General features: G+C 58.6%; 1 protein-coding gene across 1 annotated transcript in view; it reads left to right on the plus strand.

Moving 5' to 3' along the window:
- Positions 1-12,904, plus strand: part of PYGB (glycogen phosphorylase B) — a 59,249-nt gene that overhangs the window by 40,791 nt on the left and 5,554 nt on the right. Inside the window, exons 10-17 of the mRNA XM_023193469.1 lie at positions 680-826; positions 1,368-1,531; positions 2,436-2,550; positions 3,583-3,684; positions 4,517-4,664; positions 8,737-8,795; positions 10,803-10,944; positions 12,644-12,851. Coding sequence (XP_023049237.1) covers positions 680-826; positions 1,368-1,531; positions 2,436-2,550; positions 3,583-3,684; positions 4,517-4,664; positions 8,737-8,795; positions 10,803-10,944; positions 12,644-12,851 — 1,085 coding nt within the window. The remainder of the gene's footprint in view (positions 1-679; positions 827-1,367; positions 1,532-2,435; positions 2,551-3,582; positions 3,685-4,516; positions 4,665-8,736; positions 8,796-10,802; positions 10,945-12,643; positions 12,852-12,904) is intronic.

Raw genomic sequence — 12,904 nt, forward strand, 5'->3', positions numbered from 1 at the left:
GGGAAGCTGAGGCACGAGGGTCACTCGAGGCCAGACGTTAGAGCCTGGGCAATACAGCAAGACCCCACCTCTAAAAACAAAAGATAGCCAGGTGTGGCAGCACACACCCAGAAAAACAAAAAAGAAATCATAGAACAAATTTTTTTAACTCCGTTTTGTAGAAACCCAAGCCCCTCTCTGGCCTTGGTGTGTGTGCACTTCAGGTGAGGCTGTGCCTGTTGCGAGTACCCCAGTTCTGGCCAGCACGGGGCAGGTCCATGTAGTAACCAGTGTCCTCCCCACTGTGGGTGTCCGGCTACTTTAGTGGAAATAAATAGAAAACCGCTCAGCGGTCCGTCCATTTACCAGTGATGGGAGGGTGTGAAGGTGACCCCAGGTAGCAGGCGAGTGTGTCTTATTTGTGTGTGTGTCACGCACTGGACCATAACGTCACACTTCGATGGGTTGCATCAGCAGAGTGAGGGCTCTGGGCTGCGTGTCAGGCTTTCAAAAGGCTCCAGATCCACCCTGGAGAGCAGAGGGGAGGGTGGCCCTTCTGGGGTACCCAGCATCTGCCTGGGAACCTGGATGCTCACCCCGCCTGGATGAGCATCTGCCTGGGAACCTGGATGCTCTGGCAACTGGCCAGAGAGCTGCTTGTTTCTAAACAAACACATGGGAACATTCTCGAATGGCCTAGGCCTGGGAAATCACGAAGAAGACCTGTGCATACACCAACCACACCGTGCTGCCTGAGGCCTTGGAGCGCTGGCCCGTGTCCATGTTTGAGAAGCTGCTGCCGCGGCACCTGGAGATCATCTATGCCATCAACCAGCGGCACCTGGACGTGAGTGTGGGCCCAGGTGGCCGTGTGGGGTGGCGGTTACACCCATGCCAACGGGCCCGCACCTGGCCTGGGCGAGGAGGTGCTTTACTCCTTGAACGAGGCACCCTCCCTTTAGCAGAGGATGCTTAGGGCTGGGGGCTGTCCCTTGGCAGAGCTGTTGGCTGATCCCCACACCTGACCCACAGCTGTCCCAGGTTCCTCTTTGTAAATTAAATTGCGTGTCCTCTCCGTCAGACCCATCTTCCTCAGACACAGTAGCCCTGTGGGTCCCTGGGCCGGGCCGGGCCCTTTCCTGGGCTGGGGAGTGGAGTGAGCGAGAGCCTCCTCCTGGAGCTGGCCCCGGGCCCTTGTGAGATGCCTCTGAAGTGCCTGCTCGCGCTGGGAGCACTCGAGTGAGGTCTGGCTGTCGCAGCCCCAGGACCTCCCTGGAGGCAGCAGAGCTTCCTGTGGGTGGTCATGGACTGTCCCCTGGTCATGGGCAGTGCTGGGTCTCCGTGGGGCCTCCCGTGCCCATCTACCTGCCTCTGTGTTTTGGTACCAGCACGTGGCCGCGCTGTTTCCCGGGGATGTGGACCGCCTGCGCAGGATGTCAGTGATCGAGGAGGGGGACTGCAAGCGGATCAACATGGCCCACCTGTGTGTGATTGGGTCCCACGCTGTCAACGGTGTGGCGAGGATCCACTCGGAGATTGTGAAACAGTCGGTGTGAGTGGGGCGCTTGCCCGAGGGGGGGCAGCTCTGTCTGACACCCAGGCCTGCATCTAGGACCATCCACCGAACACATGGACCCAGCTGTACGGCACACATCCCATGCCACCAGGCCCCTGCCTCCATGGGAATGACAGAGCTGCCCAGAACACCCTGTCAGGGTCGCGCCTTGTGCATTCACCGACCAGCACATGGGGGCCTCTGGCCCTGTGGGCAATGGGGAGACGGCTTTGTCTCCTGTTGCTCTCCCGCGCCCCTGCCCTCCTGGGGATCCAGCCGGAGGCTCTGCACCACTGGTCTTCCTGCTGCTGGCGGGGCTTAGACATGGCTTGCAGGAGGGTTTCTTAGGTCAGATCTCGTTCTTGCCCCTCTTAGGTGGGGCGTGATCTAGGAATCACTCCCACTCTTTCACCTAGCATGTGCTGGGCGTCTGCTGTGCGTGCTGGGCAGGCAGAACCTGGCAGGAGCGGGGCCTTCTGTGCCCGGGGCTGGGCTGCAGGCTCTGTGCATGGCACCCACAGCAAGCTTCTGTGTTGGGCCCCTCCCCAGTAGCGATGAGGAAACCGACCATTCTCAAGCCCTACAGTCCTGCGGTCTCGGCTGTCATGACTTGGACACCTGTTTCCGCATGGACCGCTCCGGAGAATGGCCAGGCTCTGATGCCTGCGAGGGTGTAGTTGGGCAAACCGCACAGCCAGCCACAGAGGCCCCTGGGCGCAGGCGCTGCCTTTGTATGGCTCCCAGAGCCTGCGGCGGCCGCAGTCACTCTGTTCTCAGAAAACAGAACAGAAACACTGAGCTTGAGGGATCCTGGGACCTCCTTAAAAGGGCCTTAAGGTCTCTTGCTCACCAGGTTCAAGGCACAGCATTTGTGACAGTTCCCTGTTCTCTGTGTTTGCAGCTTTAAGGATTTTTATGAACTGGAGCCAGAGAAGTTCCAGAATAAGACCAATGGTATCACCCCCCGCCGGTGGCTGCTGTTGTGCAACCCGGGGCTGGCCGATACCATCGTGGAGGTGAGCGCCAGGCCCCACCTGTGCCTTTGGGTATGCCTGGGCTGAGAACCACTGGCCGTGTCATCAGCCCCTGCTGAGTGGTTGCTGAGTAGGCAGGAGTCTGTCCCTCACGTATTGACCTGCAGGCTTCCGGACATGCATGAGGGCTGAGCCCCTGAACATGGGCGCTGAGCTGCGCAGTCACCCAGTGGGGCCTGGTGGGTCCTGTGTGCAAGTTCAGAAGCTGAGCTTTAGAGAGGGCTGGGGTGTGGCTCAGAGCAGCCACGGGGCCATTGCAAAAGAGGCAAGAGGCAGCTGACTGCCAGGAGAGTCTGCCAGGCTGGGCACCTATTTCCTGTTTGTATGTCAGCTCCTATGCAAGCTCCCGAGGGAAACAAGCGCTGAGGTGTCAGGCCCCGTGCTACAGGCCAGGACCAGCGGCTGGGAGGGTGGGACCACTCACCTCGGGCTATGGTCAGGGAAGGCTTCCCAGGAAAGCTGAGGTCTGAAGAGGGAATGAAGAGGGAGGGAGCAGTGCTCTGGGGCAAACTGGTCCAATGCCCTGTGCTGGGGGACGGGCCCCTGGGACCTGGAAGGCAGCGTGGCTCCCGTGTGGTCTGAGGCGGGCCTGGGCACAGTGAGGAGAGGTGGCCAAGTATTTGCGGGCAGCACCTCGGTGAGGTGCTGGCTTTGAGGGGGCTGCCTGCTGCATTGTGGAGGCAGGGAAGGTGCTGGTGGAGGGCAGCTGGAGGATGGCTTTGGGTTTTGGGTGGTGATGGGATGTTCAACGTCAGAGAACCCTGGGAACGGTGGCTGAGGGAGGCTTGTGTTTGTTGTGGGCATGTGAACTGGTGGGACCGGGCCACATCCCAGAGCCCTCTCAGAAGATCAGAAGAGGTGGGAGGGGCTGCCGGGGCGACCCTGTGGCCTGAGCGGTGGGATGCGTGGAGAGGCTGGACGAGCAGATCCCAGGGGAAAGCAGGGGCATGGGCGACAACGGGAGGAGGGCAAGTGGCTAGGGCCCACAGTGAGCGGAGCCTTTACATTCTCCAGAAAATTGGGGAGGAGTTCCTGACGGACCTGAGCCAGCTGAAGAAGCTGCTGCCACTGGTCAACGACGAGGCGTTCATCAGGGACGTGGCCAAGGTCAAACAGGTAGGCGTGGCCTTGGCCCTGGCGCGAGCCCCGGCCCCAGCCCTCCCACAGCTAGGCAGGCACGCCCGGGCCCCAAGCCCTCCTGCAAGCCCAGCACAGGTCCTGGGGTACCCACTGGGGCTTTAGCGGGGACTCGGAACAGGACTGAGGGTGAGGCTGTCAGGGTCCCCTGAAGTCTCTCTACCCCACTCAGCCTTTCAGATGAGGGCCCCGAGGAGGACAGGTCACGTGGCAGATAGCTGAGTGCAGAGCCCAGGCCAGCCCTGCCCGTTCCTCAACCCTCCACCACGGGTCAGTTCTGTATGGAAGCCTCTAGAAGCCCATTCCAGCATGATGCCCTCTTTGCCCTGGAGAGCTGTGCAGGTGCACCAACTGTCTGCACCGGCAGCAGCCCCTCGGCTAGTCCAGGGCCGGTCACGGCAGCCTTCAAACCTCAGCAGGCTGGAGGCCGTTCTACACAGCCTGTCGAGCTTGGCCTCCTCCTAGAGGCCAGAACTAGTTCTCCTTGTAGTCCTTTCAGCCGTCCCGCTCCCACGCCGCTCCCCTGCCTACACACCTGGCTCTGCAGTGTCTTCTGCTTGGCTCCAGGCATGCTCCTGGGCCGGCTCCTCACTTATCCCCTATTCCTGGTACAGATCCACCTTCAGCATCGCCCTCTCCCCTTTTCCCATGAGAAGACCCCTGGTGCCATCTCTGCCCCTCAGCTCCATCCTGTATACCCCTGCCCCTTCCCTGCGGCGCTCCTCACAGGGCACTCGAAGCAGGAAGCCGCAGGGTCAGTGGGTGGAGTCCTGGTGAAGTCTCCAGCCATCCTTCCCCCTCACCCTCCCAGGAAAACAAGCTTAAGTTCTCAGCCTTCCTGGAGAAGGAGTACAAGGTAAAGATCAACCCCTCCTCCATGTTTGACGTGCACGTGAAGAGGATCCACGAGTACAAGCGGCAACTGCTCAACTGCCTGCATGTCGTCACCCTGTACAACCGTGAGTGCCGGCATCACCTGCACAACTGCACTGCGGGGCCCAAGGCTTACCCTTGCCCGCCAGCTGTGCACAGACCCTGGGCCTTTGTCATGGTGGGGGCTGTGCGTGTGTAGGCGTGGGCATGTGTGATGTGGCACATTTATTTTAAGCAAAAGCCACGTTTTCCTGTGTGCCCCATGCCAGGCCTCACGTGGCAGGTGAACAGTTAAACACCCGAAAGGCCCAGGCTGGAGTGCAGTGGCACCACCATGGCTCACTGCAACCTCGACCTCCCAGGGCCCAGGAAATCCTCCCACCTCAGTCTCCCAAGTAGCTGGGACTGCAGGCGCACGCCACTGTGCCCTTGTGTTTTTTTGTAGAGACAGGGTTTCACTGTGTTGCCAAGGCTGGTCTCGAATTCCTGGCCTCAAGTGATCTACCCACTTCTGCCTCCCAAAGGGCTGGGGTTATAGGCATGAGCCACTGTACCGGGCCTTCAGTTTTTATTTTAAATTTAGTTATTATCTCTATGAGAGTAATCTTATTTGGAAAGATTATGCTTGTTAGAGGCATTTAAATCATACTTATAAAAAGTAAGATAGTACGTGTTAAATTTACACATGTATCTTATATTGTCTAAGGACATTTAATTATGAGAACAAACATGAATCAGAGACCTCCAAAGGTCAAGGTGACTATTTGCTAGGTTTAATAGAGAATAAAACCTTAAGGAAAAACTAGGTTTCTAAAATTTTGTAATTTAATAAAGTAGGTATTTTAAAAACCAAAGGAACCACACATCCTCCTTTCTGATACAAAGCTCCTCTTGGAAACACATCTCCTATGCTCAGTGAGTAAGCCTCGATGGGGTGGAGGATCTGGTGCGTTTGAGACACATGCAGTAGGACGGGGCTGGAGGCCACCCCCACTGAGGACCCCTCTGCCGTGTGGCACCACGGGAGGTGCTTCCCAGGGCTGTGGCTTCCCGGCTCCGAGGTGGTGCATGGGAACTTTGCATCACCTTTCTTTGCCCCACTTTCCTCCTGCAGTTGTGATGCTCTGTGTGTCCCTGGTGGTGACCCGGAGTCCTCCGCTTGCACAGCGCTTGGTCCCATTCATGAGCGACAGTGAGAGTCGCGGGTCACCCCTCCCTTCCTCCCGCTCCGCTGCCCCCACAGTCAGTTGTTGCGTCGTCGTTTAGTGTTGGCCGTCAGGCTTCCCAGACGCTCTGCTTCCGCTTGCTTGGTTCGTTCGCTTTGAACAACCCGCTGTGATTTCCAGCCGTTCACAGGAGGCAGCCAACAGGGTGGTGCTCGCTCCCACTGGTCTTCCCCCTTGCCCCATGTCTGTGTGTGCGTGCATAAATGTCTGTGTGTGCATGTGTGTAAACGCGTGTGGTTGTGTGTGTGCGTGTACGTGTGGACATGCGTCTCCTTGCCCCACTGTCAGAGCTCACAGCATCAATACTCTGCCCTTCCTCCTGTCCCTAGCTCCGTCAGTTTGAGTCTGCAGGTGAGTATGTTCCCTGCTCCTCGCAGTCCTCCTGCAGAGTGCTGCCCAGCCCTGCCGGCCGCTCTGTGTCTAGTTCATGACTGGCTCCTGGGAACAACCTTCCCGAATTCTTGCTTGTTCAAAATAGCCTAGACCCTTCACCACGAAGGTCGGTTTGACTGAAGATGCCAGTCTTGACTCCACTTCCTTCCCCCAGTGCCTTTTGGGGCCCTCCTGGGCACTGTCTGGAGGGTGGGTGTGTGTGCAGAAGTCTGGCGAGGTCTGAGTTCTCGATCTCATGAGTGACTCACTGTCGTTGCCGTGTCTTGGTGTTGGCTGTTGACGCGGCATTTTCGTCAGTACTCAGGGTGCTTGTTGAACATGTTGCTGGACCTCAGGGAAGTTGTCTGTTTGAAACGTGTGTTTGGTTCTGTTTGGTTTTTTGCTTCTGGGCTGCAGTGTGGCATGAGGTGGCTTTCTCTGGCCTGCCTCCTTGGTACTTACTTCTCTCTGTCCTTGTCCTGTGGGGTGGCACTGCTCTCTGGAGCGTCTCCCGGCTGCACTTTCCTCCCGTGCCCTCTGCTCCTCTCATCTGCTCTCTGCCCCCCTCCCTGAGGCCTTGCATTCGGCTCCATGTCTTTCCAAGTTGGTGGTCACCGAGGGTATGTGATTCGCAAAGGGGTTCACTCCCCGCCTGTGGCCTGTGGCAGGGCTGGGTGCTGACTTCCACTGCTACGTTAGGGTGAGCTGGATCGCCTGGGGCTATTCGGAATAGGCTTCTCAGTCCTCCAAGGCAGCTCTTCTGCTGGGCCAAGGCCGTGCTTCCCCAGTCTGTGGCACCTCCCTGTGGCTGCGTCTCCGCTGTTTCTCCAGGTCTCACCTGGGCGGGAGGCTCCCCTGGATGCCAGGACCTGCCTTGTGAGGATGCCCTTGTGAGAGAGGCGCTCGCCTGAGCCTGCTGTCCCCCGGGGGCTCCTTGGTGGCCCCCAGGACCGGAGCTCTGCCCAGAGTGCCCCTCCCCAGAGGTTAGGATTCCCAGGACCCCGTCCGCTGCCCACTGTGGCCTGGAGTTTGCATGGTTGCCTTCTTTCCTAGTTGTGCTGAAATCATCATTTGTGTGTTTTGTTTTTCCTGTTCTCTGCTGATTTCCAGAAGTGAAAAGATGTAGCACTAAGGGGCAGCTGTGTTCCTCCTGGAGCCTGGGGCCAGGTGGTACACATCGGCCCGACTCCCTACTGCCCCACCCAGGCCCGGCTCGCTGGTGAACACCTGTCCAGGGTGGCCGCTCATCCCCTTTTTGTAGGAACCTCCTGTGAAATCTGCAAACCCATGACCTGGCAAGGACAGCCTGTTTGCTGGGCTGGCAGTGAGCTGGCCGTCGTGGCTTGACCCTCCGTCCACTTCTGTGAAGAACTTCGGGGGCCCTCATCCCCTGTCCCAGCAAGGCAGAAGGGAGACACGAGGTCTCACCCAGCGCCCCTGAAGGCTGATGGCACCACAGCCACAAGGCTGATGTTGCCACTTTTTCTTTGTGTCATCCAAACAACGTGTTTAAAACACAATTTAAGGTCAGTGTGGTGGCTCACCCCTGTAATCCCAAGGATTTGGAAGGCTGAGGCCTGACAGCTGTTTGATGCCAGGAGTTTGAGACCAGTCTGGGCAAAAAAGCGAGACCCCATCTGTACTAAAAGTGAAAAAATTAGCTGCATGTGGCAACCTGTCAGTGCCTGTAGTCCCATCTACTTGGGAGGCTGAGGAGGGGAGGATCACTTGAGCCCAGGAGTTTGTGGCTGCTGTGAACCCCGATTACACCACTGTACTCCAGCCTGGGTGGCAGAGCTAAACCTTGACTCTTAAAAACAAAAACAAAAACAAAAAAACACAAGAGTGGTAGAGCGCAAGGCGCGGTAGCTCACGCCTATAATCCCTGCACTTTGGGAGACCGAGGCGGAAGGATTGCTTGAGCCTGGGAGTTTGAAACCAGCCTGGGCAATATAGAGAGACCCTCATCTCTGCAAAAAGTGAAAAAATTAGCTGGGCACAGTGGCACGTGCCTAGGACCCCAGCTACTCAGGAGGCTGAGGTGGGAGGATTGCCTGAACCTGGAAGGTAGAGGCTCCAGCCTGGGCGACAGAGTGAGCCGCTGTCTCAAGAAACAAAACCAAAGAAAACCCACAAGTGTGCCCTTCATGTACAGGGGCCTCGAACATTGGTGGCCAAACCTAAGGAGGCTCCTGTATTGGGCTTCTCTGGAAACTGAGGTGCAGCTTTTCCTCTGAGCCCCTGGGAACAAACAGCATCTTTGCTCGGGTCAGCTGCCGGGTTCGTCATTGGTCCTGGCTGGCCTTCCTCACCAGCTGGGAACCTAAGTGCAGACCTCAGGGTGGCCTCGCTCCCTTGTAAGTGGCAGGTTCCTGGTGGGTGGGCAGGTGGGTGGCCAGTGGCCCTGTGCCGCTGCCGCCTGTGTCACTGGGGCTTGACGCACACTCACGGCGGAGCCTGCCTGTCCTGCCTCAGGGTCGGCCTCTGATGTTGCTGGGCCCCGGCAGGGGCTTGTCCGGCTCCCGGTGCCTTGTGTGAGTCTCTTCCGTGTGTCCTGCAGGAATCAAGAGAGACCCGGCCAAGGCCTTTGTGCCCAGGACTGTTATGATTGGGGGCAAGGTGAGTGACGTCCTCTGCAGTCCTCTCTGTGGTGTTTGGTCCAGGGACGGTGGGTGGGCAGTCTGCATGCTTCTTGTGGTGCCACATCCATACTGAGGAGCCGGGTGCCCACTGGTCACCGGCCCTACTGGCGTGCCTGTGGGGCGGGGACCCTGTAGAGGGTCAGAATGGGATGGAAGCCTGCCTGCCCAGCTCACCGGAGGGTCCCCAGCCTAGAGGGCCAGTCCCCAGTGGGCTTGCTGGTGCCCACCTCAGAGGGGGCGGTGTCCTTTCTCTTTGTGCCCATAGGATTGCATGGTGCCCAGTGGGCACAGGGCGCTGTGGCTGCTTCATCACCTGCACATTCCCTGAGCATTGCCTGCTTTCAGTTCACTTTATTTACTATGACATACTTTCAGAGTCCTAGATGTGCTGTCATCGAGTCCCAGGTCACATCGTCATACTCCTGAGCCCTCTGCGGCCAGTGTCCCCACCTCCTGCCATGTTTCCCTAGTAGCTTGGTCTTTATCCAGAGCTGTGGGGCTGCCGTGGGGTGCAGCGTCCTTAGGAGGGTCCTGCTGGAGCAGTGGCCCTAAGTGAGTCTGGACTGTGTGAGGCACCCCAGCTCTTCATGGCAAGGCTGGGCCTGGGGCTGCTGGTGCCTGTGTGCAGCCTGAAGGACACACCCTCTCCCTGCCTTCAGCGAGTGGGAAGCTGGTCAGAGGGGCGGGCACTCCTCAGGGCTCCGCCACCTCCTGGCACACCCCATTTGGTCTCTGTCCACTCCTGTCACCTGCTGTTTTTGAAGTAAATTTTGGAATTGCATCATTTTATTTGTCAGTATTTCAGTATGTGAAGTCTATAGAGATACGGAGTTTGAAAAAGTTTTAAATGTTATTATGAAAATTTTAGGCCGGGCGCAGTGGCTCAAGCCTGTAATCCCAGCACTTTGGGAGCTGAGGTGGGTGGATTGCATGAGCCCAGGAGTTCCAGACCAGCCTGGGCAATGCGGTGAAACCCCATCTCTACAAACAAATGCAAAAATTAGCTGGGTGTGGTGGTGCATGTCTGTAGTCCCAGTTACTTGGGAGGCTGCGGTAGGAGGATCGATTGTCCTGGGTGACTGAGGCTATAGTGAGCTGTGACTGCACTGCTGCACTCCAGCCTGGGCAACAGAGCCAGACCCTGTCTCGGCAAAAAAAAGAAAAGAAGGAAACATTTGAACCTAGAGAGAAGCAGGAAGAACTGTAGCAAAACCATAAACCTGTCCCTCAGACTAGCTGAAGCATTTCACAGTAAATGGCAGACACTCTAGCTCTTCAGTCTGACATACGTCAGCATTCCTCTTCATCAAATGATGTTTACAGCAGAACCACAATGCGAGTAGACTGAAACATCACCACACAGTACCACCCACCATCCGAAAGCACTGGACAGGAGTCCTCCGTGTCATGAAGTGCTCACGCAGATACCTCATGGGTCCCTGGCCCAGTCGTCTTTGTGAAGTGACAGATATTTCTAAAAGTTGGTCTGAGTGAGGGCCCAGTGACTTCTCACCTTGGACTTGCCGTGGTGTCTCGGTTCTCTGTAGGTTTTCCCCACGGCCTATCTGTTCCAGACATCGGGTTGTCTGTCTGCCGTAGCCTGGCTCTTTCCGAATGTGTCCCTCCAGTGTGTGTGTGTGTGTGTGTGTGTGTCCCAGTATGTCCCTAGGGACTGTTTCCTGACAGTCAGCAGCTCTAGAAATCCTGGTCTCTTTTACGTTGTGATTTCTGAAAACCTGACAACAACCAGAAAACCAGGCTTGAGGCAGACACATTTCTGGATGTGGTGAGGTGGCCACCATTCTGAGCGCTCAGCAGAAGCTGAGGCCTTGGGGCCGGGATGGCCTCCCTAGCTCCTCTACTGACTGCCCCGGCGGCAGGCTCCTGTGGCTCCGGACTCACCCTCCTGCAGACCCCAGGAACCAGGAGCGCCTCCAAGGGCCCGAACAAGGCGTTTCTGCTAAAAACCTTCACCCCTCTCCAGGCAGCGCCCGGTTACCACATGGCCAAGCTGATCATCAAGTTGGTCACGTCCATTGGCGATGTCGTCAATCATGACCCAGTTGTGGGTGACAGGTTGAAAGTGATCTTCCTGGAGAACTACCGCGTGTCCTTGGCTGAGAAAGGTAACTCCGGAAGCCTGTGTCAGACAGAAAACTCACCCCTGCCGAGGAACGGGCGCTGTACTGCTGTACTGGCCCCCGGGCCTTTCGTCCTCAGCCGGTTCAGCTCTGCCTGGACACCCAGACCTCACCAGCCGGGCTGCGGGCGAGCAGGGAACGGCTTTGGGGAGTGCTCCCTGTGCAGTGTGGAGGACTCAGTGCATCCCGGGGCACCTTGCATGTCACAGGCGGTATCATCCCCCATCTGGGCACCCTTACTGCCGCGCCTGCCTGGCCTGCTCTCTGTACCCTCCCTGCCCTGCCCTTTGCTCCTGCCCTGGGCCCCTCTGCTGGCAGGACAGGCACCAGGCCAGTGGGGGTGTGGGCCCACAGCTTCCCCCAACGCCGCTGCCCCTCCTTCGCCCACGTCCTTGCTCCTCACTGCCTGCCTACTCTTGGGCCCACCACTGTTCTCAGGTGGCAGCACCTGCCTCATCTGTGCTTCCTGAGGGCAGCCTGGGCCGGTCCTGGGGAGACCCTGGGATGCGCTGCCACGTGCCCTGGAGCCCATCGGTTCCCACCACTATGGGCCCTTCTGGGCAGGAAAGTGATTTGCCCACCAGATGGTGGGAGATCGGAGCCTGGCCTTCTCCTGCTCCCCTCCTGCCGCTGAGGGCCAAGGGCCCCCCCTCTAGTTCAGGCCGCCTGGACTTGCCAGGCTGCCATGGTGTAGGTGAGAGGGCTGATCCACTGTTGTCCTGCAAGCTCAGTGGTGGAGGGGGGGTCCCTGGCCACCGTCCCTGTGGCCTGGCTGCTGCCTTGGTGTCCATGTCGCTCCCCTTCTTTAGTGGTGCCTGGCCAGCGAGGTCCCTTGAGGCACTCATGGGCCAGCTTGCCTCCGACTTGGCCGGGAACTCCAGTGGCGTGGCTCTTCCTTCCCTGCTCCTCTGACCGAAGCGTCTCCTCTCCCCCGCGCTGCCTGAGGCTTCCCTCATGTGTCTTTGGGGCCAGCTGACTCCTGCTCATCTTTAGAGCAGGCCTTCGGGCGCCTGGTCTGGAGCCTCGGTGCCGGCTTCAGGGCCCTGTTCTCCCCAGCACTGTTGCTGTGGCTGGGCTGCAGCCCGAGATGAGGGCGGAGAGCAGGTTGTATAGTCACTGTGTGCAGTCACAGCGTGCCTGGGAGCAGTGACCAGTCCCAAGGGACAGGCACAGAGAAAGCACAGGGTCGTGGCATCTGGCAGCTGCTGGTGCCCACGAGGTCGCCGCCCCTCAGCCTCTCCAGCCCTCTGGCTCTATGCAATTCTACATTCCTCCTGAAAGGATCCAGGGAGCTGCTGGGGCTGATCAAGGTCACGGGGATCCAGGGAGTGACATCGTCAGCGAGCCAGGACCGGCTCCTTGGCTAGGCCTGGCTTTGGGAAGGTTTTGCTGCAGAGATCCTTTGCCACCTGGGGGGCTCCTCCAGGAGCCTCCATCTTGGACCCTCTGCCTCAAGGCTGCCCCAGTCATGAAGGGGAGCCCTGCAGAGGCAGGTAGCCGTGTCCAGCCTGGTCCCCTGTGGGAGCGGGAGTGGGAGCAGGAGCGGGAGTGGGAGCAGGGGCTGGAGCGGAGCCACCGCATTGGTCCCTCCATGCCCCAGCCCTGGGTGGATGGGCCGGCTCGTCCTGCAGTGAGCCTTGTGGCTGAGGACATTGGGGTCCTGTTCCTGTGCTCCCCTCCACAGTGATCCCGGCCGCTGATCTGTCACAGCAGATCTCCACTGCAGGCACCGAGGCCTCGGGCACAGGCAACATGAAGTTCATGCTCAATGGGGCCCTCACCATCGGCACCATGGACGGCGCCAACGTGGAGATGGCCGAGGAGGCTGGGGCCGAGAACCTCTTCATCTTCGGCCTGCGGGTGGAGGATGTCGAGGCCCTGGACCGGAAAGGGTGCGAGCCCCCTCTTGTGCCCCTGGGCACCTGGCAGCGTGAGGATGGAGAAT

Source organism: Piliocolobus tephrosceles, chromosome 20 (genome assembly GCF_002776525.5).
Source record: "Piliocolobus tephrosceles isolate RC106 chromosome 20, ASM277652v3, whole genome shotgun sequence".
Lineage (NCBI taxonomy): Eukaryota > Metazoa > Chordata > Mammalia > Primates > Cercopithecidae > Piliocolobus > Piliocolobus tephrosceles.